The 23124-nt window shown below is 42.5% G+C and overlaps 1 protein-coding gene across 1 annotated transcript in view; it reads right to left on the bottom strand.

Annotated features, from left to right (window-relative positions):
- Nucleotides 1-23124, bottom strand: part of GLDN (gliomedin) — a 67760-nt gene that overhangs the window by 19589 nt on the left and 25047 nt on the right. The window contains exons 3-6 of the mRNA XM_029952244.1: nt 8325-8376; nt 4930-4989; nt 1052-1069; nt 580-687 (exon numbers count right to left, since the gene is read on the bottom strand). Coding sequence (XP_029808104.1) covers nt 580-687; nt 1052-1069; nt 4930-4989; nt 8325-8376 — 238 coding nt within the window. The remainder of the gene's footprint in view (nt 1-579; nt 688-1051; nt 1070-4929; nt 4990-8324; nt 8377-23124) is intronic.

Raw genomic sequence — 23124 nt, 5'->3', positions numbered from 1 at the left:
TTCAGAGATGCCAGCCACAATGGTGTCATCACCCTGTGACGCCTAGACAGGAGACTCCAACAGCTGGGACCATGTGATCCGAGTGCCAGCCTAAGGGAGGCCTGGATGCTACCGTTCTACTCAGATGGCCCTAGCTATTCCTCCAGACAAGAAAACCTATGGGCCAACACCCATCAGCTGATTTTCAGTCAAGCAAGAGGATTTGCTGGGCAGGAGGAGGCAGTGAGAAGGCAGGGGAGCACCTGAACTTCTAAGAAACTTGGGGCCCCAGCACATGCAGTCAGGTCCCTGGGTTGCCCCTGCCCCTGGCATCTGTTGATCTGTATCAGAGCAGGCTGAAGAACAGGGTTCGGTTCCCAGGGAGCCCACTCTCCGGATGGATATAAACCTTTGTTAGGGTTGCACTAAAAAGAATGCCACTGGCACCTCCGCTCACAGCAGCTTCCGGGTGAGAATTAAACCAGTCCTGCATGCAAAGTTGTAACATTTTCTTCCCACTGTATCCAGCTTTGTCCCATCCAAAAAGCAGTAATTGAGACAAGTAACAAGGAAAATTAACTAGGAAAGTTGCCAAAATACCCATTTTTCCTCTTTTCCCAGTTGCTCCTTTTTCTCCTTTTGGGCCCTGAGGACCAGGCTGTCCATCTGATCCATTGTGTCCTGGTAACCCACCAACTCCTGGAGGTCCTGCGTCAAAACACGGGAAACAAGAACATTTAAAAAAACCTTCACTGAGGTTAACATGGTTTCCTTGAGCCAGTGAAACTGGACAGGCAGTGCCTTCTCCAGATCTTCTGCCTCTTTCCTTCATTTCCCACCTGTGCTGACCCCGCCTGATGCAGTGACAGATGGGGAGTGGTAATGGCAGGTTGTCAAGTGGGAGGGGACAGGAGAGCTGGCGATTTGGGCAGAAAGAAGGAGGGGGACACACTCATAGTCAAGGCTGACTCCAGATTCTTTCCCCCATCCCACCTCAGTCCCTTCTGAGGGATTCTGGGGAACTAGACCCCCACACCCTCCCCGCAAAGTAGAAAGATCCATGGGTTCTTACCTGGTGGGCCAGGTGGTCCTACAACAGAAAAAGAAATTGAGATGATGAAGCATGGGTGGAAGAAAGTGCAGTCAGCACCACAACCCCAAATCGAAGACTACCTACCCTCTCTTAACATGTACTAATCATCTCCTGGCCCTAAGCAACCATTCCATGCCTTTTATTTAGAACCAGGCATAGGGGCACATCAGTCACTCCATCAGTTAAGCGTCCAACTCACTGTGGGCTCAGGTCATGATCTCATGGTTTTGTTAGTTTGACCCCTGCATTGGGCTCTGTGCTGATGGTATGGAGACTGCTTGGGACTCTCTCTCTGTCCCTCTCTCTACTCCTCCTCACCTCACACTGTCTCTGTCTCTCTCAAAGTAAATAAACTTGGAACCCCGCATATTTTCTCAAAAGATCCTTAAAAGCAATTCAGCAATTTGCCAATAAAAACCAATTTTGCTTAAGTTTCAATGGACCAAGAATAACTTATGAGTAAGCTTCACCACAGTTTCATAAATCAGTCATCTCTCAAGCTATCAACTTAATTAAATGAGCTTTGGTAACAATGCAGGAGGGCATCAGTTGCAGCCTGGGACAGGTAAGTGTCAGCAAATGGTCATGTTGTCATTGCAGGGCTGAGATCTGGTTGTCACGAGAAAGCAGTCCCAAGAACTCTCATCCAGTCAGCTTGTCTCCTCCAGGCACCCCCAGGGTGACTGAGAGCAGAAGCTGGTTCTCAGGTCTCTTTCTGTTGCATGAAATAGCCTGAAAACAACTGAGCACTCAGATCAGGTAACAAACACCTTGCTTAGCGTGTAATTACCTGAGGATCTAAGGGGTTCAGATGAACCATTTATACATAACCTAACAAAACAAATAGGAAAGTCTTATTGTCAATTTAAGTGCTCAGACAAGGTGGTGAGCTTACACCATGAGCAGGTGAGGTCCTTTTGTTTCTCCAGAACATATATAGTGAATATCTATATTGGAGTGGAAAGGTCTTTTTATAAATCAAAGTCTGTGACTTTGCAGAAGACTCCCCATTTACTAAGCACTTACTGTGTGCACTAAAATCAACCAAGAACAGAAATCTTGGTCCCTGTGTCTGCTGTGTTTACAGTCCAGCTGAGGAATGCAGACACTTTGAAACCACAGTGAAATATGAGGGTGGGAGTTTCAGAGAAGCAACCCCTCAAAGGAGTACTGGGCAGTCTGAGCACATGGGGATCCCAGAGACAGTGAGCCTTGAGCTGTGGCACTGAAGAAACAATGGGCCTGACATGGCCACAGGGGTGAGGGCTGGGCATTCCATGTAGGGGGGCAGCAAGAGCAAAGGCATGAGGGTGGGAACCCGCACGACACAGGGTGAGAGAAAGGAGGAAGACTGGCCAACCCGGCATGTGTAGAGATGAGGCTGAGTAAGTACTTGGTGGGGTAGATGTAGGGCAGCAGCGTTTGAATGCCAGGCAGAGAGGTATGGGTGCTATCTGCAAGGCAATGGGGAGCTATGGTAGATCTTAAGCAGTGGATGATGCCGTGAAAGCAGTGTGTTTTTGAGATCCTCTCTGTAGACGGAAGTTGAATGCGCCTAGGGAACAAGATAAGAGAGGAAGAGAGGTGGGGCAGGGAGAAAATATACCCAGAGAATCTTTGTAGTTAAAATTAGGGGCAGGGTTGTGGACAAATGCAGTTGATAATTGTAGAGTTGTATAGAAAACTAGAAATTCAAGAGGTATTTCAGAAGAATGAGCAGGGCTCCATGTCTGATTGAATAGGAGGCAAATCAGAAGGACTCTCAGATGACTGGAAGCCTAGGATATTGATGGAAAGCGTCTATTTGGTAGACACGAGGACTCTTGGAAGGATAAGTGCTGAATGCACGCTTTCAATATATGCTGCCCTACTTTGGGCAGAAATGATTTGCTAGAAATGGCACCACATTTTCTAAGGTCAGTGTAGCCTGGAGCTACATGACTTTACCACCAGATGGTGCGTGAATGTATACACACGTAAGGGGGTGATGTGGAAACAGTTGACAGTTGTCAGAAGAAACCAATCATTATTCCTGACTGCAGATGCAGAATTCAGAGGTGCGGATTGGTAGAAAAAAGGTAGACAATCAACAATTGACTATATATCATAGGTTTCAAGAGTTCTTAGCACAGTCCAACAACCATTTCTATGCAGCAGTAGTACTGGAGAGAGGTCCTGCCTAAAGCTGTATATTTAGGACGACTCTGTCATGGCTAAGAGAATCAGTATGGTGAAATCTTTATATTAGGGTTTCCTAATATTGATCTGAAGTGTCAAGGAACACTTGACACCTGTGGCTACAGTTCTTAGTCATTTGAGTCCACAGAATCACTTAGAATGCTTGTTACAATGCAGATACCCAGACCCCAGCTGGAGATTCTATTTCAGTTTGGATTTAGAGTGAGGCGCAGGAACATGCATTGTTACCAAGCACTACATGCAAGAGGCTGGGAAGTAGATGGTCCAGGGTACTCCAGACGTGAGGGGAAACTTTTCTGGGAAAAGAATCAGTCACTATCAATAGACCCTTACAGAGGTCCCTGACCCTAGAAAGGTTGAGAGCTATTAGTATGGAGGCAAGAGTAAAATGTCCAAGCCACATCTGGGGATGGAAAGAGAGGGGAAAGCACGCGCATCTGGAGGAAGGCAGGTAAGAGGAGGGGCATCAGGAAAGAGAGTGAAACTGAAGACGTAGGAGGGAATCCAGTAGGTCCTGAGCCCTCAAACTAATGGAGAAGAGAATTTCAGAAGAGAGAGGATGGCAAACACTTCCAAAGAGCTCAGAAGCATAGCTATGGTGATAGTGAGCCTCTCTCCCAGTGCCCTCTCAGGATGCCAACAGAGCTGCCCAGGGACCCCTTGTTCCTGGAAGAAACTCTAAATATGTGTTATTATAATGATGTCAAACATCAAATATGTGCCAACTGGGTCTTTAAGAAAACGGGTTTGCAGGATGTTTTCTCAGCTCGACTCTTCTTTTCTCCCTGAATAACAGACCCCCTGGGAACACTCGGAGCAGCCAAGTCTGGTCCGATGGGATACTGGAGCCTACTCAGGGACTTGAAACCTTGGTTCATATATGGTCTTGCTTCCCACTACTTTCCTGTTGCCCACTGCCTCCTGGCCTCCCCAGGACAATTTTTCTCTGTTGCCTGCTCCTGTTTTTCTGTTTCTCTTCTTGCTTCTGATGTGTCCGCCCTGCTCCCTGCCCAGTCAGTGATGGCTGCCGCCTTCCACACAGGTGGGGGCCCAAGTGTGAGTGAGAAGGCTAGGGCTGTTCTTGTGCTAAGAGCATCCCATGCCCTGGGGAGTATAACACTAAATAGCAAATAAAAAGCTCCACCATAGCAGGTGGAGAGGGAAACCTTGAAAAAAGGAGGAAGCACTTTTCCTGCTTTTGGAACAAGGGGGCTTGCATTTTCACTTTGCCCTGGGCCCTGCCAAGGCCACAGCTGGCTCTGACTGCTCCAACCCATGTTCCTAGCCAGAATAGATTACAAGTGGGTGGATGCTATAGCTGAGCCACTTAGAGTGTTTTCCTCCTTGACACCTCAGCTTGATCAGTGATGCCCCTAGTTATGTAAATGAGAGGTCTGTGGATGGCCACGCAAGGTAAAACAACACGTGTCTGCAGAGAGATGATCTGAGAGAGGAGGCGGGGACCGATGTTGTCATGATGGAACCACAAGATGGCAGCACTGGGATTTTGGAGTCAACAGAACCAACTTGGACCACCCTGGACTTCACATCAGAAAAAAAAGACTTTGCTGTGTTATGTTACTGAAATTTATGGTTTAATTGTTACCAGAGTGTAGCTTAGCTATCTTGATAAATACATCCCTCTATCCTTACAATACCTGGCAAATAAGTTCTTGCCTTTTGTCTTTTATCAAATAAGCTCTGGCGGGTTTCTGGCACTAGCAAACAAAAGAATCTCAAATTAGATAGGAAATACAGGCACAACAGTTATGAGGAATGAGTAATAAAGAAGCATAATACTCGCTTACTGTCTTTGAGGGTGGGCTGGAAAGCCTGCCCACAGGGCTCCTCTCGCCATGGCCATTGCAAATCCCAGGAAAAGATTTTACCAGCCTCCCCCTTCACCCTAGGATAGTTGCCAGACCCAAGGCACCTGCTTAGAACAGCAGTGACCACAGGGGACATGGCTACACATTTCCCAAAGTGTTGCTGATTTAGGAAAAGATAGGAGCCCCAAATAGGAATATTTCAGAAAATGAGGTCTGGTTTTGCTGCTTTAGAAAGAGCCAGTAAAAGACACAGCTTCATAAGCCTGATACAGCCAGGCCTGGTGCCTGTGAGATCTGTGGGCAGGGACTTCCCGGGGCTTGGGATTCATGCCAGCCACAGCTTCAGGGCCAGACAGGAACTTTGGCCAAAGGGAGTGTGACTCCCCTTTCCCTTGGGAGCCAGGAGTACTTGGCTGTCCTTCAGAGATGGCCTGAGAGGGCCTAAGCTGTCACATGTGGAGCTGGGATCTACCAACTTTAATAGACAACAGACTACCTGCTCAGTGAGGCAGGCTGAGTGAGAACCTGACCAGCTCTAATAGCTGTTTCTGAAAACAGCCTGTCGGTCAGTTTCCCGAATGTTGCACTGGCCACAGCTTTCAGGCCTCAGTACCCAGTATATGTGGATGTGCTCTGCAGCTGCCCCTGCCACTGATTACTGGGCCAGTCCCAGGACACTTGACTTGGAAAGGCCTCTTTCTTCACATGTCCCCACTAAATGGCAACTTCGGTCCAATCCCATTTATTTGGTGCATTTCAACCTTGAACTATGGCATGGCAACCTTAAAAAATTAGAGTAGGGATGACAAATAGGTTTGATTTCAAGCGCTAATCCTAATCAATTAGTACAGCTCTCTGGAACACCAGGAAAGAACTACATGAGGCCATGCTCAGTGGCAACTGTGATCCATTATTAATGTCTGTCCGGGTACAGGATTAGGAGAAGTGACTAGTGCCCTCCATGGGATTGGAGTCACGTGGCTGTAAGGAGAACAAGCACTGTGGGTATGAAGCACCTCTGCCCTAACAAGCAGTTTAGAGACAGTTTAGAGATTTTCCAGCAAGCCCAGATGCAGAGTCCACTGGAAGTGAAGAATAACCCAATAACCTGTCTTCTTCAGGACACCTGCTATTCCAGAAGGTATGCTTCTGAGGTCCCAAGGAAATCTGGGCTTAGGGTTAGGATGCATCCAGAAAATCATGCTCTTTGCACATGCTCAAAAAGCACAAACTGCGCACCAGCAAAGACTCCTAGCTACTCTACCTAGTGAATTGCTCTCACTCTTTGCCTGAGAGGTTACAGGCTGTACACACCTGTTCTTGTCCCCATGGCAACCACAGCTGCACCCAGAAAAAGGAGCAGAGATGAGGTTTCACAGTCACAGCTGGACTAGTCTCAAATCACAGCTCCTGCTTTTGCAAAGATGGGTCCAGTGTAAAGCTGGATCCTGTTCTCAGGCCTTAGGCCCCCAGACCGCAGTCTGCTGTTGCAGCCCTTCCTGCCACATCTTCTTGGGGTTCGGGACCAAGGCTCTCTGACCTTCCCCCTGGAGCTGCCAGTTCATTCCTGGGTCCTGTCACTTTCCTACCCCAGTCCAGACAGCTTGGTCTCTCCCAAAGTACCACCTCACTCTGCAACTTGTACTTTTCACATCTAAGTTTTAATTGAAGAGCTTTCTGTGTAAAAGGGGACCCAATTTCCAGCTGGCATGAAAAGAGAAGGTGCTGGCTTTTAAAAAGATTTTGAGGGACCAAAGAATAAGCTTCTCAGCCCATATCCAGCACATATGCAATTGCCCCCCCCCCATCTTCCCTAAGTGGTCGCGACAGCTCCATCCGCATTCACTCAACAGTCTGGCTCTCCTTCTAACATGTCTGTAATAAATATCAAAAAGGAAGAGGCCTTTCCTGTACCTCTCAACAAGGCTTTTGTGCCTGTAATTCCATCCATCTGAGCATTTCTCTAGCACTCATTACTGTCACGTGGAGGAACTCTGAAAAGGACTTCCAAAGATGGGAGAAAGGAGCCACCCAGATGCATGAACACTGCAGATGCATGAACTCTACCAGTGCTGCCTGGTGAACAGGGACTGCCCCAGGGCCTGAGGCCATAGGAAAAGGCTCAAAAAAAAAAAAAAAACCTTCATCTGGCTTCAGTGTTCAAGATCATAAAAGACTCTTAAATACAGAAAACAAACTGAGGGTTTCTGGAGGGGAGGTGCGGGGAGATGGGCTAAAGGGGTGACAGGCATTAAGGTGGGAATTTGTAATTCTAGTCCTGAAGCCAAGACTACACTGTATGTCAACTAACTTGAATGAAAGAAAGAAAGAAGGAGAGAAAGAAAGATATGACTCACAAGAGCTCTGCACTTACTCCATGTTAGACTTTTAATGCAAAAATAATTTTCCTATTTCCTCAGCATAGAGGAGAGGTAGGCAATGCTGTGTCTGAAATCAGGCTCTGTAGGCCCATTCTTGGGCCTGGCCAGAGCCTCCCTTTGCCTGGGACGCAAATCACATTGGGTGATTGTTCTGGGGTCTGTGTTCTTCCTTACCCCCAGCTTCTGAAGGCAGGGGGCAGGGTTCTTTCAGACTCAGGTGCACAGGAGCACATCCACAGCACTCTGCTCCTCCCCTGCCCAACCCATCAGCCATCTGTATTCCTTGGCTTGGTGTGCCTCGGGGTTGATCTCCCTCTCTCACGTTTCTTTGTCCTTGATTCACTGAGTGGAGGGGAGCCGTGTATGACATAACCTCCCCTCTCACCTAGCACGCAGTAGGCACCACACACCGAGCACTCTTCCTCAAGAGTGTTTTCTTGACTTATCAGTAGTTTACTTCTAGAACTTTCCATTTATGCCATACGTATGATGTAAGGAAAGAATTACTTCTGGTAAGGTCTCTTTCCTTCCCTACTTTTCTCTTTTAAAAATTAATGTGAATAAGGAAAATATCCATGGCCCCAGTTCAAGATGCCACACGTTTCTAATTACCCAAGACCCAGTTATTTTCCATGGCTATATTTCTATGGCAATACCAAAAATATTATTTTTCATAATTATACTACAATTGATTTTCATCTCATTAAAAACATCTAGAAAAAGTAAACCAACATGTGTTATTATCACCCGCAGTGTTCCTAGGTGTTCATCCTGATCTGGCCATTTGGCTACCACACATGTTCGTGGTGTGAGCCGCTCCTGCCCAGTGCCAGGCTGGCCTACCTGTCAGGCAGATGCCCTTGGTGCTGTTGCAGAGATCCACCATCACTCGGATCTGCAGGGAGAGAGGAAGATTAATAGCAGCACAGAAGACAATGGGCCCTGAACTTGCCCTTTATCTAGGCAAGAAGAAAGCAATGAGAAGGATTCACAAAGTAACCTCAGGAGGATATTCAAAAGTCTGAGCAAAAGTTAACCTAAAACTGAAAAAGAAACATTTAAAAGATCTAAAGATATGTGATTACAGAAACTCATCTGTCAATATTGTCAACCGATCTCCTTGATTTCTACCCTCTGAGAAGACAGGATGGTGAAGAAATTGCTCAATCCAATTTTTGAGGCTGTATTGAGCTGGCCCTCCAGCATCTATCTAAAGGGCCCAATCTGTGTGGGGTTGAGTAAAGAGGGCAGGCTTGGTGGTTCGGAGCATGCACTTACTAGCTGGGTGAGCACAGGCACAGTCTTAGCCTCTGAATACTTGGGTTTTCTCTGGAAATGTAACTGCTCTGAGCTTTGTCTTGAGTTCTGTCCCTGGCACATGGATGCTGCCCCAGATGGTAGTAATTCTCATGTCCCATGGATATTGCCCATGGGACAGGTGGTCACTGTGATGTGGTATTAGCCTGGTATCTGATTCTCCCACACCTGCTTTGCAGTCCTTCCCTGAGCCACTCTCTATGCTGCGCCCAGTGAGTGTCACAAAAATCTAAATCTGACTAGGTCAGCCCTGATTCACATACTGTTGTGATTCTTTGCTGCCCTAAAGATAGAACAAAATTCCCACTTCTCCAAACTCATCTTACACCACTCTCCTTTCCCCGTTTGCCTTCCAGCTATACTTTGCCTCCATTTGCTCATCTATAAAATGGAGATAGAAATACTGCTTATTTCTTAGGACTGTTGTGAAGAGTAAGTGAAATCATTATATGTGAAGTTCTTGGAACAATGCCTAGCATGTAGGAAGCACACACAAAAGTGTTTTCCATTTGGTGGAGGCAGCAGAAAGTGTGGATAGCAGCATGGATTCTAAAGTCAACCTGCCTAAATTTAAATCACAGCTTTGCCACTCATAAGCCATGTGATCTTAAGGAAGTTATTTCCCTCTCTGTGCTTCAGTGTTCTTAATCTGTAAATGGAGCTAATAGCACCTACCTTATAGCATGGTTATGTGGATTAAATGAGCAAATACATGCAAGACACTTAGAACAGGGCCTGACACATGAGAAGCACACTCTATTTATGCTGTTTTGATAGTTCCTTAAATGTGCCAAGAATGACTTAGTTAATTTATTAATTTACCACCCAACTGTTTTCAGTTTACAGATTCAGTCATTTTTAGACCCAAATAATGTGACATTTCAAATCTGTGAAGATAAAACTTATTAGTTGAGATATCAATTTGAGACAGCTGGATGGACATCTGGGATAGACATCTGGGGGATAAACAAAAAGTTGAAACCTTACTTCACTCACTACACTAAATAAGTTCATTAAATAATATTGATAAAACACTTAAAAGTGAAAAAACTCATAAAAGTACTGGAAGAAAACTTGGGGAAAAAATTTTAATGGCCTTGGAGTAGGAAAGAATTTTCCAAGAAAGAAACAGCCCCCATACTATATATAGGAAGGATGTATAAAACTGTCTGGTAATTTAAAATTTCTGTAAGAGGTAAAATACTGCAAGCAATAACAAAGGAGTAACATAGACCTTGAACAATAATTGTGAAGGGCTAGTATATAAAGAGCTGTTATAAAGCAATACAGAACAAGAAACCAAAAGGAAAATGGGCAATGGACCCAAACAGGAAGTTTAGAGGAAAAAAAGAGTGCCTCATTTTCATTTATAGTTAGAGAAATAAATTTAAATGATGAAATGCTATTTCCCACCTCTTAGATTTGTTAATAAGAAGACTAACAGATCACATATCATGGAAGCATCAGGAAAGCATAACTCTGTCTCTTTTTCCCCCCAAATTTCACTTAAATACATTGCAATATTGGTTTCAGGAGTAGAATTCAGTGATTCATCACTTACATATACCCAGTGCTCATCACAAGTGCCCTCCTTAGTACCCATCACCCATCTAGCCCATCACTCACCCACCTCCCTCCATCAACCCTCAGTTTGTTCTCTATCATTGAGTCTCTTGTGGTTTGTTTCCCTCTGTTCTCTTTTTGCCCTCCTTCCCATATATTCATCTGTTTTGTTTCTTAAATTCCACATATGAGTGAAATCATATGGTATTTGTCTTTCTCTGGTTGACTTATTTTGCTTATGTAATGCATTCTAGCTCTGTCCATGTTATTGCAAATGGCAAGACTTCATTCTTTTTGATGGGTAAGTAATATTTCATTATATACATACATCATACATACATATATGTATAAGTAATAATTATATACATACACACACACATCTTCTGTATCCATTCATCAGTGATGGACATTTGGGCTCTTTCCATAGTTTGGCTATTGCTGATATGCAGGAAAGCAGCATTCTCTTATCCTGTTGATCAAGTATAAAGGCATGCTATCTCTTTGGAAGGCACTTTGGCAATAACTAGTAACATTTAAATGGGTCTACCTTCTGATCCATCAATTGCACTTTGGGATTTATTCTTCAGATATACTCATATACATGCAAGGAGATAGAAGTACAAAGATGGTTGCTGCAGAAATGTGGGAAAGAACAAAAACAACCTAAATATTTATCAGAGGGATCTGGTTAAATAAAGTGTAGCATATCCACAAAATGAAATGAAATATTTTGAAAAAGAATGCATTTAAATCTGTAAGAATGATATTGAAACCTCTCCAAGATAAATGAAAAAATGCGAAGTGTAGAGCAGTGTGTGTAACATACTTCCATTTATGTAAACAAGTGGTGTGTGTGCAAATGTTTCTCTATGCTACTCTCTTGCTGCTGCCAAGACTCTCTGTTTTTGGCTTTCTTGAATATTCATGGAAAGAAACCTAAAAAAGCCTCAAGTGAGGGTGAATGGAGGGCTAAGGCAGGAGGAGGCTGTACTTAGTGAGAAACACCCTTTTGTTTCACTGGAAATTTTCACTGATTACTCTTCCAACTAAACTCTTTTTAAAAAGAATTATTTTTAAAAGTTTTTATTTTTAAGTAATCTCTACACCCGACATGGGGTGTGAACCTACAACCCCAAGATCAAGAGTTGCACACTCTACTGACTGAGCCAGCCAGGTGCCTCTAGAAAAGATATGTTTTGATTTGAGGGGAAAAATTGTTTTGACTTCTTCCTAGGTTTATTCCATTTGCTAGGAGATCCAGACTAAAAGTGAAAATGTACATATCACAAATGCATCAATGTGTACAATTTCAAGATGAGTAAGAAAACAAACATGGATATCTGACCCCCCAGGTAGAGAACTGGAGATGCTTCTCCCCATAATGCTCCAGCCTGATCAACTCTCTGACACAAAGTATATTGTGCAATATGCCTTTCCCTTTTACACAAGTAAGAACTTTTTATACAAGTAAGAACATAGAAGCTTAGAGAGGTGACATCATTTTCTCAAGGTCCCATCACTTGTAGTAGAAGAGCTGGTCTCACCTCCAGCCTTCTTGTTTCCAGGTCTGCTGTGCTTTCTGTAATGGCTCTCATGATTATTTCAACACAACAAGACAGAAGAAATTTCGACTCACTATTTTTAGTCATTTTCATAAATGAATGTAATCAGCTGCACTATGGACAAAATTTATTATCTTAAAAAACGTATAATTGCCCATGGAGAGAACAAAATGCTTCATTTGTTGCCTGGGGGATCATGGCAGAAGGAGTCGTTTGAAACAACAGAAGCATCAATAGGGAAAATTAGCCTTTCTCTTTCATATACTCATCATCTGTCAAAGACAGCGAAAAAAGGGTTTTCATTTCCTGATCTTTTGGCACCATTTATATGCTAAATGTCAATTTAGATATTTACCAGTAAATTGTGTTAATCTTCACACAGAATAGTCTAACAGACTTGGGCTATATAAGATTGTATCAGGGTGAAACATATGGTATGAAAAGGTATGGCCATAAAAAAGTCAAAAGCTTTTCTTCCTGATAATAGGATTAAGAATTTGGAACAAAACAAGAGAATTCAAAATTGGTTGTCACATAATCTAGATTGTCACATTAAGGAATCACATTTGGCATAGAGAGCTTTCTAAATCTTAATTTAGGACATGAGAATGGTGAAGCTGGAAGAGGTCTTACAGCTCATGGTACTGAGATGTGTCAGGCATTATCCATCTATGAGGTGATTCTGGCCCCTCCTCAAGTCCGTCTTCTACCACTTTCCGCATCACTCTACTTCAGTCACATTGACCATCATCACTGGTCTTGGTTGTGCCTGAAGGCCGTGTTCACATCTTCACTGAAACCTCAGTTCAAATGTCACCCCATCAAGAACACTTTCTCTGACTCCCAAACTGAAAATAGCCCCAGTGGCCACTCTCCATCACCTCACCTGGCTCTTTGTCTCTGTAATGCTCATTGTTACCTAATATTATCTACTTATGTCTGCATTTTTTTATTGCTTGCTCCTGATTGGAAGCATTTTGAGAGAATTTGCTGTTTTATCTCTATCCCCTATCCACAAAACAGTGTCTGCTCCCAAACCTAAAACTTCTCCACTGGAGAGATACAATTCAAATAAGAAAGTATGTCAGTGGTCTCCAAGGGGGGGTCTTACCTTGACAGAAGGTGACCATAGATTGTTAACCTGGGTTTATGAGGTGAGAATCTGATGGTGTTAGGAAGAGAGTGGATAAGGTGCAGAAATAGCTCCATAGCTGTGGTAGGAAGTCCCTCCCAACCCACTGACACCATTTAGGGGACATGTTGTATGGGAAAAAATGGCTGTCACCCTGAGTATAATATAAAGAATGTTACTTCTGAGGGCTCAGGGTTAGTGAACCCTTGGTCAACCGGTCACCAAGGTGGAATCATCTTCCTAGAAAAAACACCATGGCTTGTCAGGGTCATCTCCCCAGTGAGAGGATCAATAGAGTAATGGACAGAGACATATCACATTGTATGGGGACTTATTTTTAGCGGTGACAACATGTGGTACTGATGAGAGAAAAGACAGTCAAAATGGATTCCACTACTGGCCTGACTAGACCTTCCAGTTTTCTCTCTGGACATAGAACTGGCGTTGCTGGATTAAAAGAACTCATGGGATCTTGAGATATCTATAGGCCAAGAGGCCCCAGAAGAAAACAAATGAATTTCCTACTAATTTGGCATCAGAGAGCATAAGCTGGCTTTAAATTCAACTAAAGAGAGATGGGACATAATTTGGCAGTATCCATTAGAAAGAAAATTCTGTGAATTGGGAATCTCACTTGTAGGATGAATATACAAGTGTTAAAAAAAACCAAAACTCTACCAAGTAAATGTGAAGATCTGATTGGCTTTATTAAAAAATGCATGAATTGGGCAGCATCTCATCAAGCAAGTAAAGGGAAGTTTTGCTAAACAAAAAAAAGGGGGGGTTTTTTAAAGGCAGAGGAAGGGCATTAGAAAAAAGAAGAGAGGAATTTACTAGCATGGAATGCATTGTGTAGGCAAAGTTGCCCTCCTAAGGGAGGCAGAAGGTGTCTATCAGTAAATTTCCTGGTACTGATCAGAGAATTCCATATTGACTGGCTAAAGGTTACATTCTTGGACTGGGGGGTAGGATTCCAAGGTGGGAGGTGAAACTGCTGTTAGGTTAGGTATTAACCTTGGTTTGCTGACTTGGCCTAAGAGATACCATTTTGGAGTCTGCAGTTTTCTTTTTAACAAATACTCCCTTTGCTTAGACTCTCAGCTCAACTGAGAGACATGATCAAAGTTTAAGGCATTAGCATCACTCTCAGTTATTGCTCTGAAATGCTTGCAGTTTCTGTTGTTCCTTTCTATGGTACCCATAGGTCATGATATTTTTGCTCTCTCTCTGTCATATTCACAGCTGATGGCTTAAACCTTAAATTCTTTAAGTTGGTCAAACTTTTTGCTCCTTTTTCTGACAATTTAGTCTTAAAGAGACTATTTACACAATGGCTAGTGGCTGTGAACATATATTTAGAGCTTTTGAGAGAATACCAGGGTGATTATTATCATTACTAGAAGCAGGGTAATTCCTAATTTTTGGAGTGCATTTTGAAGCCATGGTCCCCAATACCCAAACCAATCAGAATCAAATAAGACAAAAAAAGACCCCACTGAAGGAGCACCCTAGTAAGCCAAGTTGTTGCAGGATGGGTTGAGGCCCCAAAAGGGAGGGCCTCGGGTCCCTAATTATGAGTGTTCTTGGTTTTGTTGAAGAGAGAATTCAACAACAAGCCATTTGGAAGAAGAGAAAAATATTATTAAGTAGAGAAATAAGAAAGGAACTGCTTCACACAGTAGCAGTCTCTCCTCCAAGAGGGGGGAAGAGGATCCTCCTTTTCCTGTAATGAAGGGCTTTATAAGTTTTTGAAATTAGCTAACTGTATAGGGAAGGGCTTTACTCTTTAACTTTGGGCTTATCATTTACAAGGGGAAGTTAATTTTTCCATTGTTCTATGGTTGTGAAATTACCTACAGGGAGCAATTTTAAGAATGGTCAGACTTTGTGGCTTTTACTGCTGGAGGGAGTAAGGTCTTGTGATCTTCCATGAGTTAGATCTTGTGACTTTTTTTTTAATGACGTGCTGTCTTTTAAGTTAACGTCAGCCTAAAGCCAAAATGGCTTTACTTTAGTCAGCTTATCTCCTGCATCTCCCTTCCCTCTTGCATCAAACATACAGTAGGTGGTATTGGCCACAGCACAGACTGCTCGGCTAAAAGATAGCCAAGGGTTATCCTATTATCAAGAACAACTTTGGCCAGAGAATCTGAGGATCTTTGCTGTGGCATATTGCTGTCGCAGCAGATTCTGTAATAATTTCTAGAATTCAGAAGTTAGCCTTTACATTTATCCCTAACCAGGGGAGTAGGGCATTTAGAGGATCTCCTAGCCTATTCTAAATTCTAGAGGTTGCCCCCCTTAACAACATTAGATGAAGATGAGGCCATTACCTTTCCAGGCTAATGCCAGAATAAAGGAAGGGAAAATAAGAAGAAAGGGTTTCATGTTTAGTTAAAGTAGGAAGCCTTGATCTGTCCTCTTGGATGAAAGCAGTCTACTTTGATTTCAGCTACTTCTTTTCCTTGTCAATTTGATTTAAAAGTCTCCAGATTCTGTACAATAGAGCCTTCTTTAGCTGTGTGATGTGTACCCAAGGCTCAATACCTTCTAGTTTTGCAGCAGTGTCAGTGGTCAGGAGCACTTGGTGAGATCCCTTTTCCAGTGGGGCTTGAGGGCTGTCTTTTTCTGATGATGTTTTTAGAACACCCTATCACTAGGCTTTAACTTGTGACCAATTTGGATTCTCTGAATTGGATCTCAGAGGAATTTTTTTTTAAGTTTATTTATTTATATTGAGAGTGAGGAAGAGAGCACAAGTAGGGAAGGGACAGAGAGAGGGAGAGAGAGAATCCTAAGCAGGCTCTACATTGAGAGCTTGGCTCAATCCCCAAAACTGAACCGTGAGATTATGACCTGAGCCAAAACCAAGAGTCAGACACTTAACCAACTAAGCTGCCCAGGAGCCCCTGGGAAGGCTTCTTTAGCTTGTTGATGACAGGCTTGAGTATAGACATTAGACTTACAGGAGCTGGTTATACTAGCACCAGATGACAAGGGATAAGCCGAAGGTTTGTTACTGGTCAAATTTTAAGAAGTCTGTAAAGTTTTTGTTAAAACTCATATGATTTGTCCAGCAAAGTGGGTGCCTCAGTCACTGGAGATCACAGAAGGTATAACCCAAGTGGGAAATACACTTTTTAACAGTTTCTTTGCTACAGTGAGGGCATCAACCTTGCAGCAGGGGAAAGCTTTAGCTCCTCTGGAAAACACACATGTAGTCACAAGAACACATTATAACCTATAGTAAGGGTAATTGAACGAAGCCCAGCTCAGAGGGAAGTCGGAGGTCTCAGGGAATAAAAACAGTTTTTTCAGGATCATGAACCTGGTAAGTCAGAGAGGGCTGGTGGACTGTGCAATTTTATAGAAGTCTCCCTATCAATGTCTATTCATAATGTGAGTCATCTTAAATATACTTGGTGGGAGGAAGGAATGAAATAAAAAAAAAAAAGGAGCTGAGAAGAACCAAGCCATCTGGGGTTTCCCATAGCCCTAACTGTCCATTTCATTTAGAGCCATCAAAGTTTACCCATCTTAATTTCTCTAATTTAGGAGCAGACTGTTGCCATATTACAAGGATATCAAGATGGCAAAAGTCTGGGAATGAGGGGTCATTTTTGCAGAAGCCGAATAGACTTTATCCACATGTACTATGATCTTTATAGCCTGTGGCTGGTGCCTTTGCATGGAAGCCACCCTGTTCATACAGTAACATTTCTTTCTAAAGATTTTTTTTCCCCCACAAACTCTCTATAACCTTATTTTTTTACATTTAGATTTTTGTCTTAAGTTTTTTTCTCTTTCAATAATCAGCATTGCTTTAGGAAATTACTTTCCATTCCCTTAACAATGTATTCCATTTCTCATATTATTTCTTTCCGAAAACATACATCTTCCTTTCTTTGCATAAAGAGTTGTTTCACTTATTATTTCCAGTAGTCTTAATTACATTCATTAGAATTCATAACTCTTAGGGGCACCTGGGTGGCTCGCTTGGTTTCGGCTCAGCTCATGATCTTGCATTCGTGCGTTCCAGCCCCGTGTCGGGCTCTCTGCCAACAGCTAAGAGCTTGGAGCCTGTCTTCAGATTATGTGTCTCCCTCTCTCTCTGACCCTCCCCTGCTCACGCTGTCTCTCTCTCTCTCTCAAAAAAAAAAAAAAAACATTAAAACAATTTTTAAAAAAGAATTAATAAGTCTTAGAAAACTTAAGTTTTAGTGAAAAGTAAGTAGTAATTATGAACTATTTTTTAGATTGGAAAATTTATGGATACATTTGATAATTTTTAAAAACTTGCACTTCTTTATGGTACAATTTTTCAATAAAGCACCAAACATGTTTACTAACATACCCAAATTTATCTTTAAACAAAAATTTGTTTGTAATTAAACAAAAGTAGATAAACCTATGTTCAGTATTTAATGTTTCATTGTTTTATCTTATTTGGAAATGATCTAGGTATTCAATGAATCTAACTTAGCCAAACTTTAAGTTTTCAGGTTACCAAAAAGATTTCGGAAAACTATTTTTAAGTACTCATACCATAAAATGTAATTGTTGTAAAAAAAATATGTATCTATAGGGGTGCCTGGGTGGCTCTGTCAGTTAAGCATCTGACTTCAGTTCAGGTCATGATATCATGGTTCGTGGGTTCAAGCCCCGCATCAGGCTCTGTGCTAACATCTCAGAGCCTAGAGGCTGCTTTGGATTCTGTGTCTTCTTCTATCTCTAACCCTCCCCTGTTTTCTCTCTCTCTCTCTCTCAAAAAGAAATAAATATTGAAAAAAATTTTAATATTAAAAATTTTAATATATGTATAAATTCTTATTTAACTTACATCTAAATGATTTACTCCCAATAATTACATTTAGATTACCTATGAAAACTTTAGGAGACATCAGACAAAGTCACTCTCCCAAGCTATTATATTTTTTGTTGACAGATCCTGCAAGAGATAATATGAACTTAACTTGGCCACTGAATTCAGATAGAGTAAAACTTTTGTATTTATATTTAATGTTGATAACAGACATATCTGTTTTAATTAAGCCATCAACCTTAAGCTAGCTTTTATAGAGAATATTTTCCCAGATCATGTGAACTCACAAAACATTTGGGGGGAGCCTGGGTGGTTCAGTCAGTTAAGCATCGACTCTTGATTTCTGGGCGTTTAGTGCACAGCCTGCTTGAGATTCTCTCTCTCTCCCTCTTTCATTGCCCCTCTACCACTCATGGTTTCTCTCTCTCAAAATAAATCAATAAACATTAAAAAAAGAAAAAGGAAAAAACGTTTGGGTTAGTTTTTTTCTGAGATAACTAAATAGAACTCTTTTACAAATTAATTTTAGCAATACCATCCGAAGATAGAAAAATATCTCACATTTACAACATATATATGGACACACATAAACAGATGTAAAGGTCTTATAGTTATTAATATTTATGGAGGAGATTTTTAAGGTTCATATTTGCCCCTGGAATTAAAAAGGCTCTGCTAGAGTTGGGGCACACTTAGCCACTTGTATTTTAACCATTTGTATCTTTAAAAGGCCTTGTATGGGGCACCTGGGTGGCTCAGTTGGTTAAGCATCCAACTTGGCTCAGGCCATGACTTCGCAGTTCATGAGTCTGAGCCCCACCTCGGGCTCTGTGCTGACAGCTCAGAGCCTGGAACCTGCTTTATGTTCTGTGGCTCCCTCTCTCTCTGCCTCACACTTGCTTGTGCCTCTGTCTCTATCTCTCAAAAATGAATAAATGTTTAAAAAAATTTTTTAATTAAATAAACCTTTTTCCCCCAAGCCTAGGTTGTGACAACCAAAAATGTCTTCAGATGTTGCTCAATGTCTAGAAGGGCAAAAGGAGTGGGGGCAAGAGTCACTCTTTGTTGAGAACCATAGTTCTAAATGTTAGTCCCTGTAATCAGTAACACTGTATCAGGTCTGTCCTCCAGCGATGTCAAAGGTTAGGTCTTATTGTCTACTTGTTACAGAGAAGGATTATCTTCCCCAGAGAGCTGACCTGCCGAAGACCCTACAGCTAATTAAAGCTAATGCATGGAATTAAAATGGCATTGAGCTGAAGCAAGCTCTTCCCATGATCTGAAATATGACCAAAGTTGACCATTATGGATTTTAGGCAAATGTGTAGCTTTCAATTCTGTATGGGATGTGGTTTTCCTGAGCAGATTTCTAAAAATGTCATACTGTTGCTTTTTAAAAAATGTGTATTTATTTTTGAGAAAGAGGTTGGGGAGGGGAGGAAGTGGGGGAGGGGAGGAGGATCTGAAGTGGGCTCTGTGTTGACAGCAGTGAGACCAATTTGGGGCTCAAATTCACAAATTGTGAGACTATGACCTGAGCTGATGTCCGATGCTTAACTGACTGAGTCACCCAGGCACTGCTATACCGTTGATTAAATAACATCCCAGGGGTTTTGCTATCCACAAGGTAAAGTCAAACCTTTAATTAGGGGCATGATATCAACCTACTAGCCCAGTCAGGAGGAGAGACCCTTTCTCTATCTGGGTGTCCTATGGCTCTCACTGGTGTGTTAAGTAACCCCAATCTTATCCTTTCCAGCCCTTCAGGTTGACACCTAACCTATGGCTAGAAGGAAAGTGGGGTTGCATTCTTTCTATAGCTGTTGCTCTTGGAATAAAATGGATAGCTGCAGAATATCAAAGTGGCTCCTGCCTTTGGAAGCTAGGCTGAGGACCTCCTAAAAATTTTTCTATCTTAAAGCTTAATTCTTGGGGTACCTGGGTAGCTCAGTCAGTTGAGCATCTGACTTCAGCTCAGGTCATGACCCCATGGTTCATGAGTTCCAGCCCTGAAACAGGTTTGTCAGCATAGAACCTGCCCGGGATCTTCTGTTTCCTTCTCTCTGCCCCTTCCCTGCTCACATGGGGGGAAGGAGGAGAGAGAGTTCTCTCACTCAAAAATAAGAATAAGCATAAAAAAAGTCTTGCTTCCTGAAAATTTCAAAGACCACTGGACTTTAAATCCATTTTCTGGGATGAGATTAAGTATGTGTAGAGATAGAGAACAGATTAACAGATTACTGTTGTAGGTTAGCAAAACTGAGTAAATAACTGAAAACCATTAACTTGCCATTTTGGCCTCTGCAAATTGCTTTGCAAATATCTCTCTCCGTTCACTGTTCTAACTATGTGGTGACCGCTATGTGGCTCTCTGTTGGAGTTATCAGAAGGTGCTAACCTCACCTGTAAATTCGCCTGCTTTCTAAACAGACAACTTAGGTCATAAATTGCACTCCCACCCCCGTTTGAAGCTAACCAGGCAAAGCATACATGTGGGAAGTCATGTAACTACTGTCTCACAGAACCTGGAGTGCCTAACTATAATTGGTCATTTCAAGACCCTCTTAAGACAAAGAACTTTAAAACTGATAGGGCCCCGCCAAAACTACTGTCTGTTTGTAAAAATGGGACTGGGTGTCTTGATATGCTGTAAACTATAATTGGTTAACTAAATGATGATGCTTTATGCTCTGCTAAAGTCCATAGAAGCTCACTACTACCTTTGTTTGGGGCCATTCTCTGCTCCTTAACACCAGGGAGATTAGGTTTGGGCTGGCCGTAAATAAAATCTTGCCTAGGCATTTGGTGGTCTTTCATTATCACGCTGTTACATTTGGAGGTTCCACCGAGATTTCCAAGACCACTGTCCTCAGACTCAGCTTAAGTAAGGTATATGAAGTGGTGCCACTTTTCTGTTTTCTGTTCTGCTGGCCAGATCTGTTCTGTAGCTTGGGAGGGAAGGCTGGATGTGGCTTACTTCCCCCTAGTGCTGGTGTTTGGAGGAGACATCCCCACTCACCATCTGGGTCCTTAAGTCATCTAGGTCTTCGGACCATCTGGGTCTCCAGACCATCTGGACTTTTGGGCTGCCTGGGTTGGGCAGTGATCACCTCAACCATTTGTTCTGTTCTGTGCATCATGTTGAATGTTTTATGTTAATCTTTGGTGTGACCCACTGTTTACCCTTCGTCATGGGTCAGTCTTCGTCTGAGTCTTGGTTCCCCCTTGAATGCATGTTACATAACTTCTCTGGTTTCAGGTAAAGAGGAAAGAACTATGGCTTTAATCTAAAGCCATATGACTGTGCACACACTGCCTGGACTAGCCCCCAGAGGGCTCCTGTAATCTTAACCTTATCTCTTCTGCCTTCCCCTCCACCTTTCTGTTTCTTCACCTACTTGAGTGTGATATGCCTCTTTGCCTCCTCCTCCTCCCACCCTTGGGGGCAAAGATCAAAGTGCACTTCCACGGATATCTAGATATTGGGGGCTAGGGAGACATTCTTGTCTTTCCTGCCACCCTGGAAAGGGTGCCAATAATCTGTGAGAGTCACCTGTCTAAACCTCGGTAGGTAAGCTAGTTTATCATCTAAATTTTGAATGCACATATGCTTTTGTCTGGGGTATTTAGTGGAAGGCTGGACACATGACTTCCCACCCCAGGGCCACACTGAGACATTAGTCAGGCCCTTTAGTAAACCTATAAACACTTGTTTTGTAGCCACTTCTGTACCTGTTTTTGTCTGGTTGTCATTGTCATTCTATGGGAGGGAATGTAATAACTTCTGGTGTGTATGTGAGTGTGAATGTGCGACTCGGTCTGGCTTGCCTGCCGAGTTCGATTCTGTGGCTCCACGGGTGGGCCCCCTTAAGGTCCCAGAAAGCCTACAGAGTCTGAGTGGGCCCGTCTGCGATTCCGTGGTGAAGGGCATACAGTCTATGGTAGCATCAGAATAGTTTCCGATCATAAGTCACAAAGCTGAGACCACTACGGCTAAGCATCACCTAAGTTCCTTCGGGACACGGCCAGATGAGCATCTGACTGGTCTCCTCATTAGAGAGGGCACCCCTACCTCTTTGTCTGTCTTTGTGATACTGCCTCACGGGGACATTATGGGGTTGGGACTGTGTAGAGAAAGATACCTTATTGGTCTGGCTGAGATAAAATCAGACTAAAGGGATGCTAACTCTCTCTCTGTTCTGCCTAGTAGATGTGAGGGCTTCTCCCTCATTCATTTCCCAGGGTAATGGCTATAATGGGAGCCAACTATAGTTAGTCTACCTCAGGACAGAAACTTTAAGGAAATATTTCCCACACAGCTGCTGAAACTGACTTTGTTTCAGGGAGATTTTCCTGTCTTCTCTGGACTGACATAGACTGCCTAATTTTACTGGTTAAAATAAAACAAAAGAAACCTGAAGTCTGCTCCTGTCTGAGCTGACAAATTTTTAAACTGTAAATTCTCTGCCTCCAGATGGTGCCTCTCTTCTTTTGTCCCCCCTATCCCCTCTCCTTTTCTGCACCACCTAAGTGGGGAAGGGCTAACCTGCATAACTGACTCAAGACCTGAGGCAGCCTCAGCAACTCCCCCTGCCCTAGGTGTTGAGGAATGAAAGACCCCTGAAGTCAGATTTTCATGCCAAATTTCCAGGTCAAAATTAACTATGGGAAACAAAGGGTCTTGCGTGGACTCAGGTAAAAATTATTCAGTGTTTAAATTAATCTAAGTCTGTTGATTTGAGATAAAAACAGAAACAAACTTGTATTCTACCTGGATTTGCTAAAGGTCAAATAAGTTCCTGTTATCTCTGCCCCAATTTGTTAATAAAAATGACTTAAAGTGATGGTTAATTTCGTCTGTCTCATAGTTTTCTTGGGTAATTGTGAAGATAGTTTTAAAGGTCCTTGGTAACCTATAACGTTAAAGTTTTGCTTGTATAATTGAGATTGAGTTCATTGGCTATCTAATAAGGAGCTAAAGCATTAATTACTAGACGTAGGTTTATGCTGTTGAGTTGTAAAAAAAAAAACTAAGGATATTTAAAACTGTTAAAAACATGCTTTGTACTTAATTGGTTCATAAAATTGCCATCTAGGAAAAATTCTGGTGTAAACACTTTTCAGCTGGTTACTAAGTCCTCAATGGGACACTGAGGTTTCCTAAGAGTTAAAATTCTATGTGTACTTAAGACTGTTAAAAATAAGAAAAATAACCTTATATGCAGGAAAATAGGAGATATGTAAAAA

Source organism: Suricata suricatta, chromosome 9, assembly GCF_006229205.1.
Source record: "Suricata suricatta isolate VVHF042 chromosome 9, meerkat_22Aug2017_6uvM2_HiC, whole genome shotgun sequence".
NCBI lineage: Eukaryota > Metazoa > Chordata > Mammalia > Carnivora > Herpestidae > Suricata > Suricata suricatta.
The sequence above is the reverse complement of the archived record's forward strand: the minus strand, read 5'-3'. Positions and strand labels throughout refer to the sequence as shown.